Here is a 22397-nt window from a genome sequence, read left to right as displayed (position 1 = left end):
ACTGTGCGGAGCCTGAAGAAAGGTTACACATAGAAGATCCATCATGATCCACCTATTATCTGAACCAGCGACTTTGCAGCAAGTCACTATCGCCGTCAAATGCCTCAAGAACTACAAGGCACCTGGGGAAGACTACATCAATGCAGAAGATCTGAAAGCAGGTGGAAGATCAATCATCAAGGCCATACACCGGATCCTGGTCGACTGCGAGGAGACTGGTAGGATACCTGATGACCGAATTTTTTTTCTTTTTCTTTTTTTTTCTTTTGCAAGTTGCTTTACGTCACACCAAGTGAAACCAAGTGGAAGGGACAAGGGTCAAAAGAACTCAGAGAAGGTTACCATCTATATAGATCGGGAGGAAGTTCAGCTAAGAATGGAGTGAGTGTTATAATGGACCATTCAATGAAACAGCATGTAATAGACATAAACTTCAAATCTGACAGGATTATCCAAGTCAATCTAAAATTAAACCCTACCCAGAATATTAGTATCATTCAGGGTTATGCCCCGCAAGCAGGGTGTGATAGTTCAGAGAAAGACCTATTTGTAGAAACCTTGGAAGAGCAGGAAGGAACCATTGTTATTGGTGACATGAATGCTCAAGTAGGGTCTGACAGGCAAGGTTATGAGAACATCATGGGCACACATGGATGGGAACCAAGGAACACTGAGGGAAGCAGACTGCTAGATTTCTGCCTGAGAAATAACATAGTTATTGGTAATACCTGGTAACACAAACAGAAAAGTCACAAAATCACCAGATATGGATGGAATGGGCAACAGGAGTCCATCATTGATTATATTATGGTAGATAAACATATACAAGAAATGTTGCTAGATGTGAAAGTGATCCCAAGTGTCTCTCTTGACAGTGATCATAGGCTCCTTGTTAGTTGTTTCAGGTTTAAAGAGTTGAAGGAAATAAGAACTATCCAGAACAAGAAATTAAAGGTATGGAAAATGAAGGATGAAGAGAAGGCCACTGAATATCAAGAAAAAATCCAGCAGCGAATACCAGAAACAGACACTGGAACAGTTGAAGAAGAAGAAGAAGAAGAATGGAAAACTTCAAGGAATGCTTGGTCAAGACAACAGAGGAGACGTGTGGAAGAACAAATGGCAAAAGGAAATGGTGGAATGATAAAACAAGAGACACAGTCCTTAAAAAGAACAATGCCTACAGAAAATATTTCAAAAGTCGAGGAGATAAGGACAAAAGAACTCTGTAAGTTGGCGAAAAAAGAATCTAAGCAGGCTGTCAGAGCAGGAAGAGAAAAATGGTTGAATGAATGGAGTGATAAACTAAATGAAGATGTAGATGGCAACAGAAAAATGTTGTATGGAATGGTGAAGAATAGGAGGAGGGACAGAGAACAGACTAATTATCTGACTAGTGATAGTGGGTATCTAATTACAGATGACAGAGAGATCAAAGAAGAATGGAAGAATTATTTTGATAAGCTGTTAAATGTGAATTATATCACAAAGATTCCATTAGATAGATTAGTTAATGATGGAAGGATGGAAGACACTATAACAGATGTGACATGGAATGATATAGAATACGCATGGAAATACATCAAAACAGGATAATCTCCAGGCACTGATGAAGTGTGTGGTGAAATGATCAGCTCTATGGGTTATGCAGGAAAGCAGTGGATGTATAGACTTTTTTCACAAGATATGAAAGGATGGGCAGATACCACCAGATAGGAAAAAAGGTATCATCATTCCACTCTTTAAGAACAGTGACAGGAAAAAATGTTCCAATTACAGAGGAATTACATTAACTTCCCAAGTGGGAAAGCTGTATGAAAGGATTTTAGAAAGGAAAATAAGACCATTGATAGAATTAAAGTTATCAGAGGAACAACACAGATTCCGGAAAGGAAGATCAACAGTTGATCTAATATTTGGACTGCGTCAGCTAATGGAAAAGTATTATGAACATAATAAGGTCCTTTGGCTGGCCTTCCTGGATATCAAAAAGGCCTTTGATGCTGTAAACAGGGACAAAGTCTGGGAAGCGCTGAGAAACAGCGGAATCAATAATGACATAATAAAACGAATTGAGAATTTATATGAAGACATCAGTAGTCACGTCAAAACACCACCAGCAATGACGGAACCCTTTAGAATATCTATGGGCCTAAGACAAGGTGGAGTTCTGTCACCTCTTCTCTTCATTACTGTGATGAATAAGATTCAACAAGTTTGCCAAAACATTGGTGACAATAAAATAAGTCATGCTATTTGCTGATGACATCTATATATGGGGAGATTCCAAGGAGGAACTTCAGGATCAGATCAATGCATGGACAGTAACAGCTAAAGGGTACAGCTTAAGATTTAGTCAGGAAAAAAGTGAAGTGTTGGTTATGCAGAGAAATGGTCAACCTGAAGGTTACACTGAAATAGAGAGGGAAAACAATTCAAGATGTCCAACAAATTCAAATATCTAGGAAGCATATCAGCAAGGGGCTGCCTGGCCGAGGTTTTATTTAATGTTTTATCAAGTGTAAACTTACGTGTTTAACAGAATAATTATAAGCATTATTCACTGTGACACCCAAGTTTGACAATATTCTAATGGGAGCACAAAAATTGTGACTTCACGATTATGTATTCAGTCAACGAAGGAATAACACACCAGTGGACAATAAAGACTGCGCAATTAATCAGCCGAAGTCTTTCAACAAATTATAAACACAGCAATTTGGTTTTAATGAATGCTTATTTTTAACATAATAAGTGTACTTACGAGGACGGTTTGAAAAGTTCTCGGAATCACCGCTAGATGTCAATGCTAGAGCAAAGAGGTTCCCGCGCAATAATCACACATCCTTTGTGAGTGAACACGTGGCGCGTCAGTGCTCTATCTGCAGGAGTGTGGTAGTGACGACTCTTTGTTGTTGTTCCCACGAAGTGATTTGTGACAATGGAAAAACCTGAGATTTGAGCAGTGATTAAATACTTTGTAAAGAAAGGTATGAAAGCAAAGGAAATACATGCCGACTTTCAGAACACACTGGGGGACTCTGCTCCTTCATTTTCAACTGTTGCCAAGTGGACCAGCAAGTTTAAATTTAGTCAGGAAAGCTTGGATGATGATCTGCGTAATGGACGGCCAAAAAGTGTTACGACCCCAGAATTTATCGCAAAAGTGCATAAAATGGTCATGGAGGATCGTCGACTTAAAGTGCGGGAGATTGCTGAAGCTGTAGGGATGTCTTCTGAACTGGTATATTATATTTTAACCGAAGAATTGGGTATGAAAAAATTATCCGCAAGATGAGTGCCGCGGTTCTTGACATTGGACAATAAACGCACCAGATTGGAAATGTCCGAACAAAGTCTGGCCCGTTTTCAGTGCAACCAACAAGATTTTTTGCACCAGTTTGTGACTACAGATGAAACTTGGGTCCACTACTATACCCCAGAGACAAAACAGCAGTCAAAGCAGTGGAAACATGCTGATTTACCACCAACAAAGAAGGCAAAGGCAGTGCATTCAGCCGGAAAGGTCATGGCCTCAGTTTTCTGGGATGCAAAATGCATTCTGCCGATAGATTATCTTCCTACTCTTGATTTATTAGTTTCATTTTTCCCGTATTGATAGTTATCACGTATCACAGAAGAGAAAAGAAAATATCCACCTAATCAATACAAATTTATTATAAGCTACTATATTACAATACCGGTTTCGACTCCTTATGAGTCATCTTCAGCTGTACATTATCTTTTACATTAGTCTAAGTTAAGATTCTGCCTTGCTGAGTAAAACGGTTGCAACAAACAGTGATATTAGGCATATTTTAAAACACAAAGGCGGCTATATATACATCCAGTGTCAAGTGTGTCTATGGGTCTAAAATCATGTTAATCAAATTATTTCAAATGATATAGATATATAAACATATTAAAATATTCACAAACATAATAAAATTGCACATTAACATAGTAAAATTGCATATTAAAATACACATTTCATGCTAAAGTCCAATGTGGTAAATGGAGGTATGTTCTTGAAGTGATATGACATCTTGCATCTATTTGTTTACTTAATCATCCAGGATAAAAGGAAATGTCCATGCTTGTGTTGTGTGGAGTGCTCCCATATTATTCTATTCTATACTAGGCTCATCCACTTGTGTAATTACAATTTTCAATTGTCAATAATAAATACGTGTGTGCTAAAGAGTATGTGCAGCTGAGGTTGTTATAAGAACGTTGAATGCAGTGGTAGGAGAACACGGTACAGTGCACGCCAGGCAGCCAGGTTGAACGCAACTCATCCACCCCAGCAGCAATATTTATCGGCAATTACAGAGAGGAAATGCCACCTAACAACTGACTTCTGCACTCTAAAGCACTGCATTCAACGTTCTTATAACAACCTCAGCTGCACATACTCTTTAGCACACATGTATTTATTATTGACAATTGAAAATTGTAATTACACAAGTGGATGAGCCTAGTATAGAATAGAATAATATGGGAGCACTCCACACAACACAAGCATGGACATTTCCTTTTATGCTGGATGATTAAGTAAACAAATAGATGCAAGATGTCAAATCACTTCAAGAACATACCTCCATTTACCACATTGGACTTTAGCATGAAATGTGTATTTTAATATGCAATTTTACTATGTTAATGTGCAATTTTACTATGTTTGTGAATATTTTAATATGTTTATATATCTATATCATTTGAAATAAGTTGATTAACAAGATTTTAGACCCATAGACACACTTGACACTGGATGTATATATAGCCGGCCTTTGTATTTTAAAATATGCCTAATATCACTGTTTATTGCAACCGTTTTACTCAGCAAGGCAGAATCTTAACTTAGACTAATGTAAAAGATAATGTACAGCTGAAGATGACTCATAAGGAGTCGAAACTGGTACTGTAATACAGTAGCTTATAATAAATTTGTATTGATTACGTGGATATTTTCTTTTCTCTTCTGTGATACATATCTTCCTACTGGCCAAACAATTACGGGACAATACTATGCAAACCTCCTAGACCAACTACAGGAAAAAATACGCAAAACAAGGCCTGGTTTGGCAAGGAAAAAGGTCATCTTTCATCAGGACAACGCTCCGCCGCATACAAGTGTTATTGCCATGGCAAAACTTCAAGAACTGGGGTACGAATTGTTGCCACATCCACCTTATTCACCTGATTTGGCACCATCAGTCTTTCATCTATTCCCTAAGCTGAAAATTTTCCTCGGTGGACGGAGATTTTCTATAAGGGAAGAACTGACAGCCGAATTGGAGAAGTATTTTGCAGGCCTGGAGGAATCTCATTTTCGAGATGGGATCAAGGCATTGGAACATCGCTGGACCAAATGCATTAGTCTACAGGGATACCGTTGAAAAATAAAAGCAGTTCCACCGAGGTAAGATACTTAATTCTAGTACATTCCGAGAACTTTTCAAACCACCTACGTATTATCATTGTCTTGCATACTCCACCAGCCGTAATGATAAAAAATAGTCAGATGTCTACATAAAACAGAAAGTTATACAAAACATATTTTTTAAACAACTTCCAAGTTAGCATTTAATTTTAAAGATTTTATAGGAATACAAATACCCAGGATCCTGGATATTTTGATTCAATGAGTTAAGAAACATGGTTGATGATACCCAAAATACGAGCAAAACACATCCCATAATAAAACAGAAACAATGTAAAGTTTTTTTTAATGTAGAATAAAACCTATGTTGTATTGAAAAGGTGAATATTTCAAATAAAAGTTTTAAGTAAAAAATATATTGTCGCTCAATATGGACCAATAATGAGATTCATAACTTGTAATTGGGACTTTAACAGAAATAATTTCTATGACACACACTGTAATGGAGGTGTTAGTACAACTATGGTACACGCTGTTTTGAATTACAGTGGAAGTCCATTATAGCGAGAATTCGTAACAGCGAAAAATTTACTTGCTATAATGGATTGCCGTTATATCCGATTTTCCGTAAAAGTTGGGAAAAAGCCCACCCCAATCAGTTTGTTCAAAACTTGCGTTTTCGCAGATGATATCCATGCTATGGGTTGCTCATTTGTTATATTTCGAAATCCGATACTACATGAAAGTGCATGTTTAATTTCATTCTGAAAAAATTTATAGTATCATTCCAGAGGCCTCTGTGGCAAACGTTCCAGTTTTCTTCTTCGAATAGCGTCTCCTAACATAACCATATATGCATCATGAAAACATATTTCAAGCACACGTAGAGAAATGATAACCTACTCGCTACAAAATTACATGGCTTTCCAAAATTCAACTAGACGCAAGAAAATATGAACTATCCTCTGAATCAGTGATGTACTCTGCCATATCTTGGTGTAACACATTCATACTTAATTTCAGTACATAACATTAAAAATTAAGCGATCGTTTACTTCAGCCTTTATTTCTAACGAGTTAACTGCTATCGGCCACATTATTTATGCATTTATTACGAAAACGTGTTATCCTCTTTCATTTTGAATTTTCTTTTAGAGAACAGCAGTCGACAGGCATTACTAATCGACTCCGACATCACCTGGGAACGTCATACACGCTCACAAGTGTATATAGCGAGAAAACGATATGGTACCGAAGATGACCGATCACATTTTGTGGCAAATGTTTCAGTTTTCTTATTCAAACAGCGTCACCATACTTAACCATACTATATGTATCACAAAAACACATTCCAAGCACCAGTAGAAAAGTGTTAACATTTTCACTATAAATTTAGATGGGAATAGCCTTACTGAAATTTAACTAGACGTGACAAAATATAATCTAACCTCAGAAATCAATGATGCGCTCTGCCATATCTCAGTGTAGAGCAATAAAATTAAGCGATCGTTTATTTAGCCTTTATTTCTAACGAGTTAACACATTGGAAACCGAGCCCGAGGGTGTATCGGGGTGGGGTAACAGCGCAGACTGACCACGCTCGAGGCTAACTCGGGCCCGTGTATTTATTACATTGTTAACACAGCCAGAACGAGAATTGGGTGGAAACTATATATACCACTTTGTAGAACTTTTATAACAGCTATTCCGTGTGCTCGTGTCTTCTGTTGTTTTCTCGAACTTATAGCAGCTTATTTTGGCATGTGTTCACTTCTACACTCCATGCTTCCAGCTGCCCAAGGTGCACGCTTTCAGAGCTTTATTTACATCGTGCGAAGTGTTTAGACTGTGATATGTTTCTGCTATCATGAGTGGATCATTGAATGAGAGTAGAACTGTAGAGATATTAGAAGAGATTTTTGATGACAGTGGTTCAGAAGAAGAGGTAGATGATTCAGATCTAGCCCCTGATTTCGAACTTCATGTTAGTGATGAAGGTATTTATAATCTATTCTATCATATTCTACCCAGGTTTGATTTTTCACTTTGTAGTTTGTTTACCTAATGTTTCATGATCTTTGTATGACTGGAGATTCATTTGGAAATAAATTAGTAATGTAGTTTTCTTCATTTTAGAACGAAGTGATGCAAGCGATAATTCAAAGGCAGGGAGTGATTCACATTCGCCGGGTACTTCTGGTTATTTGGATGCGGTTCCTGACATCGTGCCAGGTCCAAAAAGGCTTAAACGCTGTGCTTATGGTACCAACACTTGTAGGAAGTCTACAGATACTGAATAAGGTTGGACTTTCACCGATTCTCCGCCTCAAGAGTCCATTTTTCTCTGCTATGGGCTTTACGTCGCACCGACACAGATAGGTCTTATGGCGACGATGGGATAGGAAAGGCCTAGGAGTTGGAAGGAAGCGGCCGTGGCCTTAATTAAGGTACAGCCCCAGCATTTGCCTGGTGTGAAAATGGGAAACCACGGAAAACCATCTTCAGGGCTGCCGATAGTGGGATTCGAACCTACTATCTCCCGGATGCAAGCTCACAGCAGCGCGCCTCTACGCGCACGGCCAACTCGCCCGGTAGTCCATTTTTCAAGAACAATCGGGTGTGTCCGCTCCACTGTGATATGGAGATTGGACGCTAGATTGTTATTCAATTTTTCTTCTCGAAACAATGGTGAAACTCTTCAACTCCGAGACTAACAGGTATGCTGCCTCCGTCACTGAAAACTAAGATGAACAATGAAATTCAAACCAAAAAGTTTGTGGAGCTTATAGCGACCAGTCAAGTTATGAGATTTACTCATTTCTCGCAGTTGTCATTCATATGTGCCTTGTAAAGAAACCAAAACTGAGTGACTATTAGTCAAAAAGTGCATTTCTTCCGACTCCATTTTCATCATCTGTTATGAGCAGAAACCATTTCAAAACGATTCTTTTAAACTTTCATTTGAATGATAACACAATATACATTCCTTGTGGGCAGCCAAACCATGATCCATTACATAAAATCCGCCCTTTCTTTGACAGTCTCCTTCATACATTTTGCTCTTCTTACGTTCCATACTCTAAACTAACAGTTGATGAAGGAATGTGTGGTTTTCGTGGTCATATTCATTTCAAAGTGTACATGAAAAACAAACCCGAAAAATATGTTATAAAGATATTTGTTGTTTGCGATGCTTTTTTAGGGTACGTTTTGAAAATGGAAGTCTATTCTGGGAAAGGTGCTGCAGACACTGGTATTATTCCACTTCTTACTAGGCCATACTGTTTACATGGACAGGTATTATAGTTCCCTCTGCAGTTTTTTGACTTTTTATGGGAAAGGAAGACTAAAGCTGTAGGAATTTTTACGCCCAACAGAAAAGAGTTGCCTCAGAATCACATTGTTCTGTAAGAGGCGAATTAGTATTTGTGCACAAAAATCATCTTCTCTGTTTAAAGTGGAAGGACACAAGGGATGTCTTACTTTTGTCAGCTTGTCACAAGGCGACCACGTCTGATGATGATGATCGCACAAGAGAGGGCCCCAAAATTAAATCTAAACCAGATGCTAACCTCGACTACAATGTGAATAAAACAGGGGTAGACAGGAGTGATCAGATGATAGCATATTATTCCTTTGAAAGGAAGCAACTGAAATGGTGGAAAAAGTTGTTCTTCCATGTTTGTTACGGCTAACACAAATGCATTTGTGATGTACCGGGAAACCCAGGATGTGGGTATCAGAAAAAATTGATACCTACAACAGTTCATGGTTGAGTTAGGTGAAGCTCTTTTAGCAAAATCTGGAACAGATGTCCACCAGCAACCAGGATCAAGTACAGCCTCCAACAGATTGCTAGGACGGCATTTTGTTGAGAGGATTCCTCCAACAGAAAAGAAAGCAAAACTAACGTGCATTTATGAAGTCTGTGCAGATAAAGGAAAAGCGGAAAATGGGAAAGTAACGAGAAAAGAGACGTACCGGTGGTGTCCAATGTGTTCTGTAGCTCTTTGTGTCCCTATTCCACACTAAAGCTCATTATGTGTAAGACTTTGTTGTCAGACTTTCTTTTATAATCATTATAAAATATCAACGCCATCTTATTAACAGTGCCGGTAGTAGTTTTTTTTTTTTAATGCTACTTGTTTGGGGCGTAAACCTAGAAAGATCTTCTGCCCCTACTTGCTCCATATGTGAGGAACCTGCGTGTATTTTGTAAATGGCATAAGTGTAAAGTGTTGAATGTGAAGAAAGGAACGTTAAGGACGAAACAAACACCCAGTCCCCATGCCATGGATATTCATCATTTACAATTAAAAACCCCTGACCCGGCCGGGAATCGAACCCAGGGCCGCTGGGTGACAGGCGGAGGCGTTGCTCCCTACACCGCGTAGTCGTATACAGTCGTATCAGCTCGCTAAATTTTATTTCAGAACCGGTTTTCGGACTCTAAGGACCATCATCAGTGTAGAAATATTTTTTTGAAAATTCGATTTTACATGAGTGTGTTGTCACATTGAGTTTTAAAACAGTTAATGGAGCCCTACTGACATCAACTGCAAAAGAAAAAGAAAAAGTGTAAAAGTATGCACACAATACATATAAAACTTAATGATGTAACAAACGTATGTGACATACCATAGGAAGGGCTGGATTAACCTCGTGATCTAGTATTAGACAAACATTTAGCTTTAAGTACGAGGCACGCTGGAAGCACATGATGATAACGTCACCTCAGGGTTGTAAACAATATGTTGCTTGTGACTGTTTCATTTAAAATTTTATCAGGTTCCATTATCTGCACCAGGAATATTTCAATGTTTTTGCGGGTATTTAGTTCAAATCCATAATTACCTTTAACAATTAAGTTCATGTCCTTTTCAATCCCTAGGAAGTTATGATTATTGTTATAAATAAGGTTCGAATGTTAAGGAAAGGTCTTTTTTTTTTTCCTGAGCTCTTTTTACCCGAAATCTGAAAAATAAGTTTGAATGATGGGTCCCTGACCATGTTTAAAGCAATTTGATGTTGCCTATAAATGCATATTTTGGCCATTTTTAATGTTTTGGTCATATTATGCTCATTTTAGTGATATAAGATCATATTTGGTTATAATTTCAGCATTTTTGTTTAAATTGAGGCATCATTAACAAGGTACGTGTTATCTACGTCGAGTTTCAAACACAGGATTTCTCAAGTGTAGCAGATATATTTTTCTTTCTTTTCCAGTAACAGGCAGGTAACAGGTTTAGAAGACCTGATTTAAAGAAGGCGCTCCTCTACGGACATCTTTTGGCACATCTTTCTGTATAAGTTAGATTGTGACACTGTACGCGTGAGATCACGGAACATGACGATAGTGTGTTTCCGCCTTTCAATAGGATGTCACTCCAGTAGATATATTTAGCTAAGAAGCAATTAGCAAACAAGGAAATGCCATGTTATATCTCGCCCAGTTCTTTCTTGCAGGGTCAAGTTAAAGCTCCCTTGCTCTTTCACTACCAACGGACTTAAACAGATTGGTCACACTTGTAGTACTGCAGTGAACCCCATCGTGCCGAAAGTGAAGTGTAGTGAAGCTGTAAAATTAAAGTATATGAAAGAGTTCAGTGAAGAGACGTTCAGTACTGACGGAACAATTATTTTTTATAAAGCGTGTGTAGTTAAGTAGCGGCGATAAAGCGATTTAACGTGCAACAGCACTGCGCTACGGCTAACCATAAAGTCTTCTGAGCAGAGCTGGCAGGCTCTTTTGTTCGATACAGCAAAATCTTCGTCAACCAAACTTTCCGATTTCTCAAAAGACCTGTGCGAAATGTTGGTATCTACCAATATTCCGCTTAACAAAGTGAACAATGAACACTTCCAAAAATTCTAATAATAATAATAATAATAATAATGTTATTTGCTTTACGTCCCAATAACTACTCTTACGGTCTTCGGAGACGCCGAGGTGCCGGAATTTAGTCCCGCAGGAGTTCTTTTACGTGCCAGTAAATCTACCGACACGAGGCTGTCGTATTTAAGCACCTTCAAATACCACCGGACTGAGCCAGGATCGAACCTGCCAAGTTGGGGTTAGAAGGCCAGTGCCTTAACCGTCAGAGCCACTCAGCCCGGCTCCAAAAATTCTTACACAACACAGTCGATCCCGGACGAGGTAAGATTGCGAAAAAGTTATTTGCCCTCCTGTTATGAAGACGCACTTCAAAAAATTAGAATTAGTGTAGGCAACAATAGCGTCTGGGTATCTGTTGATGAAACTACAGTTGTTTGTGGTAGGTATGTTGCGAATGTTATAATTGGCACGCTTCTCGTGGATCGTCCGGGCAATGTATATTTACTTCATTCGGAGGTTCTAGATGCAGCAAACCATTCCACAATTGCAATACTTTTTGACAATGCCATGAAGCTTTTGTGGGATGATGAAGTTAAGCAAGAGCAAATGTTGCTGTTACATGGCGAAAGCAGCAAGGGGACTTCAGGTACTTTACCCAAAAATGGTCCATTTAACGTGTCTTGCTCACGGATTGCACAGAGTTGCTGAAGAAATATGGTAGAATTTTCCTGATGTTGACCGGTTAATATACAACATCAAGAAAATATTTGTGAAGGCTCCACTGAAGGTGGCAAAATTCAAAGATCATGCACCTTCGCTTCCACTTCCTCCTCAGCCAGTGCTCACCCGATGGAGAACATGGCTTAACGCAGTAGAGTACTACTGTGAACACTACGAAACTGTGCAAGAAATTGTTTCTACTTTTGACAGAAGTGAGGCATCGTCAATAAAAATTGCACAGGAACCGTTTTCCAATGATTTGTCGGGACAAGTAGTATATATTTCTTAAAATTATAGAGATCAATCGAAAACTATCCCTCACCTAGAAACTGCTGGTTTAGAATTATGTGAAAGTTCGGGAATAGTAAAGGACATGGTATCCAAAGCAGAACAAGCAAGAAGTACAGTGTCAGTTGCGGTGAAGAACAAACTTAGTAAGATGCTGAGTGCAAATGAAGGATGCGCAACAATGTGCATAACTGGTGCCAATTTTAGAGGGTAATGGATCTGGTTTAGGTGAAAACGACCCGCAGTTGAGCAGCAGTGAACTGACTATGTTTAAATACGCTCCTGTGACATCATGTGACGGAGAAAGGAGCTTCTCCCAGTACCAGAAAATACTGAGCGACCTTCGAAGGAGATTTCTTTTCGACAGCCTAAGAATGCACATGGTCGTGATGTGCAATGCTGGCAAAGAAGAAGATTAAGAGGTATGTACGATTATGAACTCAATAAACTTCCTATTAGGCAGTCTTCTAACTTACGCCGACAGATATCGTAAAGTATGCTAATACTTCAGGTTTTTTTTGTTTTCTTTTAGGAAAACTGAGCAAGAACTGCATCTCAAGGCTATGATACTGAATGAATGTAGAAAATTTTAATGTACTGTAGCTCTCTGTCAGTTTGTATGATTAAATGTGTCTGGTGTATTATCGCTGAACACGTTTTGGCACTTAAGACATTTACTGTAAGTTAGTGATACTCTACCTATCCCAAAAATTCATGTCATATTTTACACTTTTTTAGGTCATATTTTATAGTTTTTAGGTCATATTTAGCTAGTTTTTTGGGCACATTTGATTGCATATTTTGTACTACTTTTGTACTACCCTAGTTATAAATGTGTTCCACAAAAGCTGAATATTTGTTGTACTTTATTGCCTTGAAATGTTCTTGATATCTTTGATTTAAGGCTCGGCCAGTCCTTCCTCTGTAAAACATTTTGCAGTCGTTACAAGTGAGCCTGTATACTTCCGAATTGGTGTAAACATCTTTTTTGTTGATACTATGTGCATTATATATATATGTTCTGATATTTTATTTCTGGTTCTAAATGCTGTTTTGAGTTAAATTTCTTGAATATATTAGCAATTTTAAAAACCTGATTTCCAAAATGCGTAAATGTTACTAATTGATTACGTTCCGAGATTTCCTTTCTTCTCTCGTGGTTTTTCATTTTTCTTTTAACTTTTTTTTTTTTTAACATATAAGTTTGTCTATCATTTCTGGGTTGTAGCCATTTGCTTTGGAAATTTGTTTTATTATTCTAATTTTTTTTCGGTTTGTTTTAATTACTCATGGGAATTTTCAATAATCTATTAATACAGCTGTTGTAAGCTGCTTGTTTACAAGACAAAATTATACGTAAAAACAATAGTAGATGACAGTTTCAACTTGAAAAGCAGATGTTCCATAATGAAGGATATTCCCCCGACCCCTCAGCTAATTTAATCTACCAATTATTCTCAACATCAGCTCTCCACAAGACCAACAAGTCTGATCCATAATGTACAAAAGCACTGCAAGATTACGTGACCTAGAGCAAAGCAATTTCTATATTTGTCATATTTTTTATTGTCAACTATGTTTTCTTTCAACTAGGTCATATATTTTCAATGAAATGAGACCAACAAGTCTATTCCGTATTCTACAAACACACGGCAGTAATTTTAACCCAGATCCAAGAACTTTCTTAAAGTGCCAAGCGTTTCATGTCACTGTGTATATAATTTGTCATTATCTTTCATGTCAACCTATTGATATGTATTTAGGCAATTGCCATTGTGTATGTAATTTTGTCAATATGTTTTATATCAACCTATTGAGATATATGAAGTCAATCCTCATGATGATTGTTATCAGATTTCCCCTTGATTTAATTATTCTACAAGAAATGATGATGACTCCAAGGGAGTCGAAACCGGTCTTCGCTTACTAAATTTCAAATATTTGACATTGTGTTGAATGGTGGAACATCCTTCAAACCCTATTATATTACCGTATTTACGCGAATAATCCCCGCCACCGAATAATCCCTGCACCGTAACTTTAGGAAGGCGGATTTTGAAAAATTGCCAACATTGACGCAAATAAAACCCGAACCCTAATTTTGTGCCTCAATTATTTTTTAAAATTATGCGCATATTATTCGCGTAAATACGGTAGTTATACATCAACATGGAAATGAAAATCATAACCTATGATAACGGGGCTCTCGTTATATGCCATACTTGTTACAGCTGACTTCTACTGTATTCCGAGAAACTGAAACCTTCTTGTCAATGAAGAAAGGAACCTGGGGATGGAGAAAAAAAAAAAAAAAACTTTACCAAAATTGGGCTGTTTACTCATTAGAAAGAGAAAAGACTCAGACAAACATCAGAGTGGACAACATATTCATGTTACTATAGTTTTTTGCAGATTTTTGGAGGCATACACTGTCAAGGAATCAGTGTCTACCAGTGTAGAAGATTAGTGGTGATTAAATGTTGCACTAACACATCAAAGATTTTTGGCGCAAGTAGAAGATGAGAAGAATTATACAGTATTTTACGATGAAAGCCAATTTGAAGATTGTGGCCATTATGTTTCTTTTGAGTGCAAAGAAAAATCACAGAAAATGTCCCTGTCCCATAATCAATATGCTTCTGAATGTCCATAAAAAGTTATGTTCAGGTGTTTCACCATAAGGGTCCAGCTCTAGATGGCGATGGTGTATTTCAACAAGATATTCACTGTATCACATATCGAGCAAAATTAACATTTTCTTTCTTATTTGTGATCAGTAATCTTAAGAAGTCTCTTACATCTCGTCCAGATTATCAGCAATCTGGTGTATCAATATCTGTTTACATTACTGTACATCAGTATGAAATGATAATTATACAATGAAATAACTAATTCAAAATAAGGAAGTTTCTAAACAAACCTTTGTCTTCCTCCTGTGCCTGTTTTCTTTCCTTTAAGAGGGCTGCATACCGGTGTAGACATGTTACAAACACTTCCAGGATACCAACATCTCGATAAACATCTTTAAAAATTGTATTGTGCCTGAAATGGAAGTACCTAGATAAGAAATTTTTTCCTTTAGCAAAATACTGTTATCAAACTACACCTTTTTAAATATTGGGTTACTATCTAGTATTACCTTAAGATATTAAGGAGTGTCTTCATACAGATGATACTGCAACTAACAGATGCCTGACCCTTCAGTAAAATAGATAATGATATCAATTCTTTGCAAGGAACAAAATTCAGCTGGAATACAATGAACTCCAATAGCTGGAAGAATTTTTCCTGGAACAGAAAAGAAACATAGCATTGATGATGATGACGCTTGTTGTTTAGAGGGGCCTAACATCTAGGTCATCGGCCCCTATGGTACGAAATGAGACAAACTGCGATTACAATTTAAAAGTACAAAATTCATCCACTGACCAGAATTCAAAATGTGATGAAGAGGAATGAATTGATGAATATGAACTTAAAACAATCAGTGGATAAGACGCGCAATGCCTCACATTCCCATAAACAATATTACTGACTAAGGGACTGCTTCCAAAGCCCAATCCTGAATCGAGGATGCTTGTTTAAATGGGTCAATATCTATGTCAACGATCCCGCATAATGGCACTTATCGCTAGTAAAGGAGAACCATGGTATTTCTCAAGTTGCGGTACTAATCAAAGGTAGCGTAAACTCACGGTGTTCCAAACATTATGGTACTACTAACAAGTGTTGTACGTCGTACAGGTAACGCAGACCTATGGTGTTCCTCACACAATGGCGCCACTCATAGCCAACGCAAACCGATGAAGTTCATCACCTAGGTGTACTAATCACGGGCGCCAGTATTCCCGTGGTGTTCCTCACATAGTAGGTACAACTCACAGGCAATGCCCAGATCCGTGGTGTTGCTCACATGGGTACGACTCACGGGTACTGGAAACCCACAGTCCACACACACTGCTGCTACTAATCACAAACCTATTGTGTACCTAATATAGTGGTATTACTCGGAAGTAAAGGTGACCCATGGTGTTTCCCGCATGATGGTACTAATCAAAAGTAGTTTCATGGTTCTAAGACAATCATCCCTTGGTCGCCCCTTTTAGTCACATCTCACGACAGGCAGGGATACCGTGGGTGTATTTTTCGTTTGCGTCCCCCACCCACAGGGGGTAGAGAGAGAGGAAAAAGAAGAAGAAGGGATCCGTCACTTCAAAAAATGAAGGAACGGACGAAGAAAGGCAAGGGCCACGAAGGGCGTGAAAATGAAAGACTCAGAAGACACATTCTATTGTGATGCTAAGAAAATTTGAATTTAAATTACTCTGTAAAATACTATTTAAAAAACTGTAAAGGCAGTTTTGAAATAAAAGTCTGAATTGTTTTCCATTTAAATACGACACATGGGGGTAGCTTTCTTCCATCTGCGGTTACACAAAGCATAACTGTACACCCAATATTGAAAACTACATGAACCACGAGCGTGTTTGCCAGCCTTGACGCAAATAAAACCCACACCCCAATTTCGTGCCTCGAATTAATTTTTTTAATATGCGGAGATTATTTGCTTAAATTCAGTATTGTAATTTAAAGTTAATATTTGCGTAAAAATATCATATGTAATTAATACAATTGAAATAAAGGGAACTAAAAATAAAATTTACAATAAGAAACAAAACAAGCTTTCAACTCCGCAAGTGCCATGTCCAAAGCCACAGATCTAAACGGAGGATGGGAAGCTTTGCCTGAATGAAAATTGCTAAAATATAATCATAAGCATTTCACCAAATACACATTACAAATAAAATAAAATACTTTTAAACTCTGCCTGTCCTCTCTTCACATCATGAGCCGACTGCATATGGGGGAGCGGAGCAAGACAAGCATCCCATATGGCGGCCTCGGTGAGCCACCCGCTGCTCGTGTCTAGAGGGTCTCGCCACCATACTCGCTACACCAGAGTGAAAAGGTTAAGTTCTCACATGGTGGGTTTCTTTTTTGCTATGGGCTTTACGTCGCACCGACACAGATAGGTCTTATGGCGACGATGGGATAGGAAAGGCCTAGGAGTTGGAAGGAAGCGGCCGTGGCCTTAATTAAGGTACAGCCCCAGCATTTGCCTGGTGTGAAAATGGGAAACCACGGAAAACCTCACATGGTGGGTTTAAGAATGAAGTTACATGCAAGGTAAATGCATATATGTTTGTTGTATTCACTAAGACTGTTAAACACTGTTATTAAAGTAATGTGTACTGAATGTACCACAGAATATCTGATGCTATAGACAAAGTGTTGCTGAAACCAATGTCACTACAACAAAGTTTTACTGTACTTGACTAGCTATCAATGTACAGTATATAACTGGCTCTCAGTAGGTTTTAGTAGCTCAGGGAATGTTGTATGTTAACAAGGATTAATAGCTTGGGTGTTGAAACATATTATTTTAGAAGAGTACGAAAAGGTAACAGCTGACATCTTAGTTGTCACGTTAGTAATCTAGACTTGGGCAAGCTGACTCTACTTATTTTTATACTGATTTAATAATACTTGTTCTTTTGTGAGCCTTTCTTCATTGGGTTTTCTGAATGTTCTTTTTAAGGTACTCACTACGAAGAGGAAGGTAGTAGAATATAATTTCACAAAATTAAATTTTCAGGTTTTAGTTCAAGTAATATTATAATTTCCACTCGGATTGTAGTTGGAATTTATTTTCAATATGGGTAAAATAGGTTAAACTGAACTTAGCTAAAGAGAAATACAATATTCAGAGTTTGTAACGGATGATATGTTCATCAACTGAGATAATGACTCATAGATAACAATGTCAAAAGAGTTGATAATTGACAATACCTGTATTTCCGGAGGCTTGATGTGAATCTTTTCAGCAAACTGTGACAAAGTATGCTGTCCTTCTAGTATAAAATAATTTGCATTGTCTGAATGGTAAACACTTGAGATGGCATCCAGAATTGTACAGCAGAGTGCAGCACAATTTGACTTCAGGAAAACAGACTGCAGGACTTGAAATGCCTGGATATTCCGTACACTTGCTCCTGAAACCAATAACATCAATAAGAGGAAAGACCAATTTAAAATTTACGTGGGCAAAAGATGAAAGAATTTGTAAACTTCTCTCTATCTCTAACAGAACTACTGGACCCCCCAGCAGAGTAATCATTTTCCAACTTTATTGGCAGCATCCAACAAATGTCAGTGTCAGATTCCTACATAACCCGAGTGAGATACAAATACTTGCACACAGTCTGGAATCCTGTGCTCAAAACTGAATACTTATTGCTCAGTCAAGCATTGAACAGTTTATGATATTGAATACAAAAGTGGACATGAGACTGTAAATGCAACATATTCACAAGATTTAATGTCCACCAACAGATGGATGTTTGTTCAAGAAAAACTGGTTGATTGTTCAGTTTCCACGTCTTTAATAACTTTAATATCCACCACTCATCTTACAGTACCAATACATTCCTACTTCCTTCTTGACTTCCCTTACACCATCTCTGAAATCAGTGATGTACACTGCCATATCTTGAGATATATCATATTCTTACTTAATTTCAGTATAACACATTAAAATTAAGCGATCGTTTACTTCAGCCTTAATTTCTAATCAGTTAACAACTGCTGATAAAGATGTTAATTCCCATAGGGAACCTGAAATATTTGTTCTGAATAAGTAAATTTATAATACCAATGTAGTTGGTCCATTATTGGACGTGTGGAAATTCCATGATGACAAATTCTCTAGAAATGCATATGATATAGTTCCACATTCAGTCAAATTAAGTTCAAAAGGTTGTACATAAAGTTCTCTAAACACAAAAACTCAAAATTTTCTCACACATTGCTACTTGATATCGTTTGAAAACTCGCATTCAGTAGCTGGAGCTGAATTACAAGCAACAGGAAGATATTTTATGAATATTTCAGATATATGCAAATCACACATATATAAGTTAACAAGTCAATTGCTAGACCTACTGATTGCAATAACAGAGAAAATGGATAGTTACATACAATGTGCAATGATAGAATTAACCATTCAGTCTGCAAGATATTTACCACGACCTGAAGGCTGTGGTACAGTGAAGCCCAACATCTGGAAGAGTGAGCCCATACTCGCTTGACTGGGACGCAGTTCGATGTAACCACACATTGCCAACGATGCTATCATAAGAACTAAGTTTCGAATGGCCTCCTGTGCTTCAGCTGATGTGTCATGCTCCAGTCTGGAATATACAACTAATATCACTCAAGAAATACTGAATCATAAACAAGCAATATTGAAAGAGAGAGAGAAAAAAAAAAAATGACAAGGGAGAAAACAATAAGAAGAATGTCATTGATGGATAATGTACAGCAGAAGCCTGTTATAGCAAGAATTTATAATGGCGAAAAGCATACTCACTATAGCGGATTGTCGCTATATTTGAATTTTCGTAAAAGACGGGAAAAATTTCATACACATTCAAATCAGTATGAAAAGGCAATCAGTTTGTTCAAAACATGCGTTTTCGCGGATGACATCCATACTACGGCCTACTCGTTTGTTAAATTTCAAAATCCAATACTATGTGAAAGTGTATGTTTAATTTTATTCTGAAAAAGTTATAGTATCACTCCCGATGCCTCTGTGGCAAACGTTTCAGTTTCCTTCTTCAAAAAGCGTCAACTAACCTAACTGTATATGAATTATGAAAACATATTTCAAGCGGACACACAGAATTGATAACCTCCTCGCTACAAATTTACATGGGAATAACCTTTCCGAAATTTAACTAAACATGAGAAAACATAAACTATCCTCTGAAATCAGTGATGTACACTGCCATATCTTGAGGTGTATCTCATTCTTACTTAATTTCAGTATAACAAATTAAAATTAAGCAATCGTTTACTTCAGCCTTAATTTCAATTGAGTTAAAACTGTTGATAAAGATGTTCATTCCCATAGGGAACCTGAAATATTTGTTCCGAATGAGTAAATTTATAATACCAATATAGTTGGTCCATTATTGGACACTATACATTTTTCAGCTAACTCATTCCTGGTTGCCAGAGTTTCGCCCCAGTGTGCTAAGTTGGGCTCATCAGTTGGTAAATAACACACCTACCAAGACGCATGGCTAGTGCATACCGTGGAGGCCACTGCATAGGCTACTTGGAGCCACCAGCAGTGCCAATGCACTATGAGAGACTTTGTCTCATTTTAAAAAATTGATGCTTGCCTGGCTCATACTATCCCGTGGTGTTCCTCGCACAGTGGGTGCTAATCATAGGCAAGGCAGACCCATGGTGGCACTCACAGAGTGGTACTAATCACAGGTACTGTAAAACTCACCCTGATTCACTGTAGCTACTAATCACAAACCTATTGTATACCTACCAAAGTGGTACTACGCGCAAGTAAAAGCGACCCAAGGTGTTCCCGCATGGTGGTAATAATTATCAGTAGTCTCATGGTTCTAATTCAAACATCCCTAGGTCGCCCCTTTTAGTCACCTCTTACGACAGGCAGGGCATACCGTGGGTGTATTCTTCGCCTGCGTGCCCCACCCACAGGGAGGTTGTGTGTTTGGTCCATGAGAGCTGTTTTATTTCGCTCAAATCCGCCGGCAAGCCGGTTAGGGCCCACCCCATCCGCCACCTGGAACACGCCACGTGGGAGTATCACCTCTCCCCCTGCTACGTCAGCATAGTAGGTTCGTGGTTATTCCATTTAAGTGTGCACACTGCTCATTCCAATCAATGCCTCAGAGAAGGGATCGAATAGCTGGAATACTGTGATGATCCAGTGTGTTACGTACCAGTAGTATCAGAAAATGTATGAACCAGAGGAATGCTATGCTAAAGAAGAGAGAGATTTAACTCCCCAGCTACTTCTCGCTAATATTCAGGCAGGCTGTTATACTAGGTACGCAGCAGTAATCCCATCTATCGAAATAAATGGCAGCAGATAACACAAAGCACATCACAACAAACAATGGTCAATGTAATGTCATTCTGATCAATTTTATGAGCTGTCTATATTGCAGGCCTTCACATTTAGTTTTCTCCCGACTCTGTGATATTAGAGCATTTAATGTAAAGTGAGTCCTCCTTTCTTTTATGACTCCCTCTTGTGTTATTATTCAAGCGATCATTCGTTCACGACTTTTTTTTTTTTTGGCTATTTGCTTTACGTCGCACCAACACAGATATGTCTTACGGAGACGATGGGATAGGAAAGGCGTAGGAAATGGAAGGAAGTGGCCGTGGCCTTAATTAAGATACAGCCCTGGCATTTGCCTGGTGTGGAAATGGGAAACCATGGAAAACCATCATCAAGGCTGCCGACAGTGGAGCTCGAACCCACTATCTCCCGATTACTGGATACTAACCGCACTTAAGCGACTGCAGCTATCGAGTTCGGTCATGACCTTTTTCTCATTCTTATAATCATCTTCACAATATTATTATAGTCGGTACGGTAAAACTGAATAAGACATAAATAATCAGAAATTGTACTCTCTATAACTTTTGTTTTGTAGTACTCTTCGATATGACCAATTAAATAGGTAATTAAAATTAAATTTTGGCACCTTCCCCTAAACTACCATTTCGAACAGGGTGAATAAAATTATTTGTAGCGTAGATTGTAGTTCCTTATTCCCCAACTTTACATACCAATTTTCATTAAATTCTGTTCAACCATTTTCTTGTACCTTGGTGCTGATATGGATTTAGCAACAAAAATCCAAATTCATGAATGTCCCTGTTATAGCCGGTACGGTAAAAATGTATAAGACATAAATTATAAGAAATTTAATAATCTTCTTCTTTTCCTACCACTTTTTCCATACCTGTGGGTTCGCGGGTGCGAACTGTGTCGCACAAGTGGATTTGGCTCTATGGCCGGATGCCCTTCCTGACACCAACCCTATGTGCGTGTTTCTGTGGTGGTTGGTAGTGTGGTGTGTTGTGTGAATATGAAGAGGAAAGTGTTGGGACAAACACAAACACCCAGTCCCCGGGGCAGACGAATTCATCAGAGGCAATTAAAATCCCCAACCTGGCCAGAAATCGAACCCGGGACCCTTTGAACCGAAGACCTCAACGCTGACCATTCAGCCAATGAGTCGGACACGATAGGAAATTTAATAATAT

At 38.2% G+C, this 22397-nt stretch overlaps 1 protein-coding gene across 1 annotated transcript in view; it reads right to left on the bottom strand.

Moving 5' to 3' along the window:
• Positions 1-22397, bottom strand: part of bchs (WD repeat and FYVE domain containing 3 bchs) — a 478767-nt gene that overhangs the window by 410980 nt on the left and 45390 nt on the right. The window contains exons 7-10 of the mRNA XM_067152491.2: positions 19314-19480; positions 18081-18283; positions 15370-15518; positions 15151-15272 (exon numbers count right to left, since the gene is read on the bottom strand). Of these exons, the coding sequence (XP_067008592.2) occupies positions 15151-15272; positions 15370-15518; positions 18081-18283; positions 19314-19480 (641 nt within the window). The remainder of the gene's footprint in view (positions 1-15150; positions 15273-15369; positions 15519-18080; positions 18284-19313; positions 19481-22397) is intronic.

Source organism: Anabrus simplex, chromosome 8 (genome assembly GCF_040414725.1).
Source record: "Anabrus simplex isolate iqAnaSimp1 chromosome 8, ASM4041472v1, whole genome shotgun sequence".
NCBI classification, from domain to species: Eukaryota; Metazoa; Arthropoda; class Insecta; order Orthoptera; family Tettigoniidae; genus Anabrus; species Anabrus simplex.
Note: the sequence above shows the minus strand (reverse complement) of the source record. Positions and strands in the feature narration are given on the sequence as shown.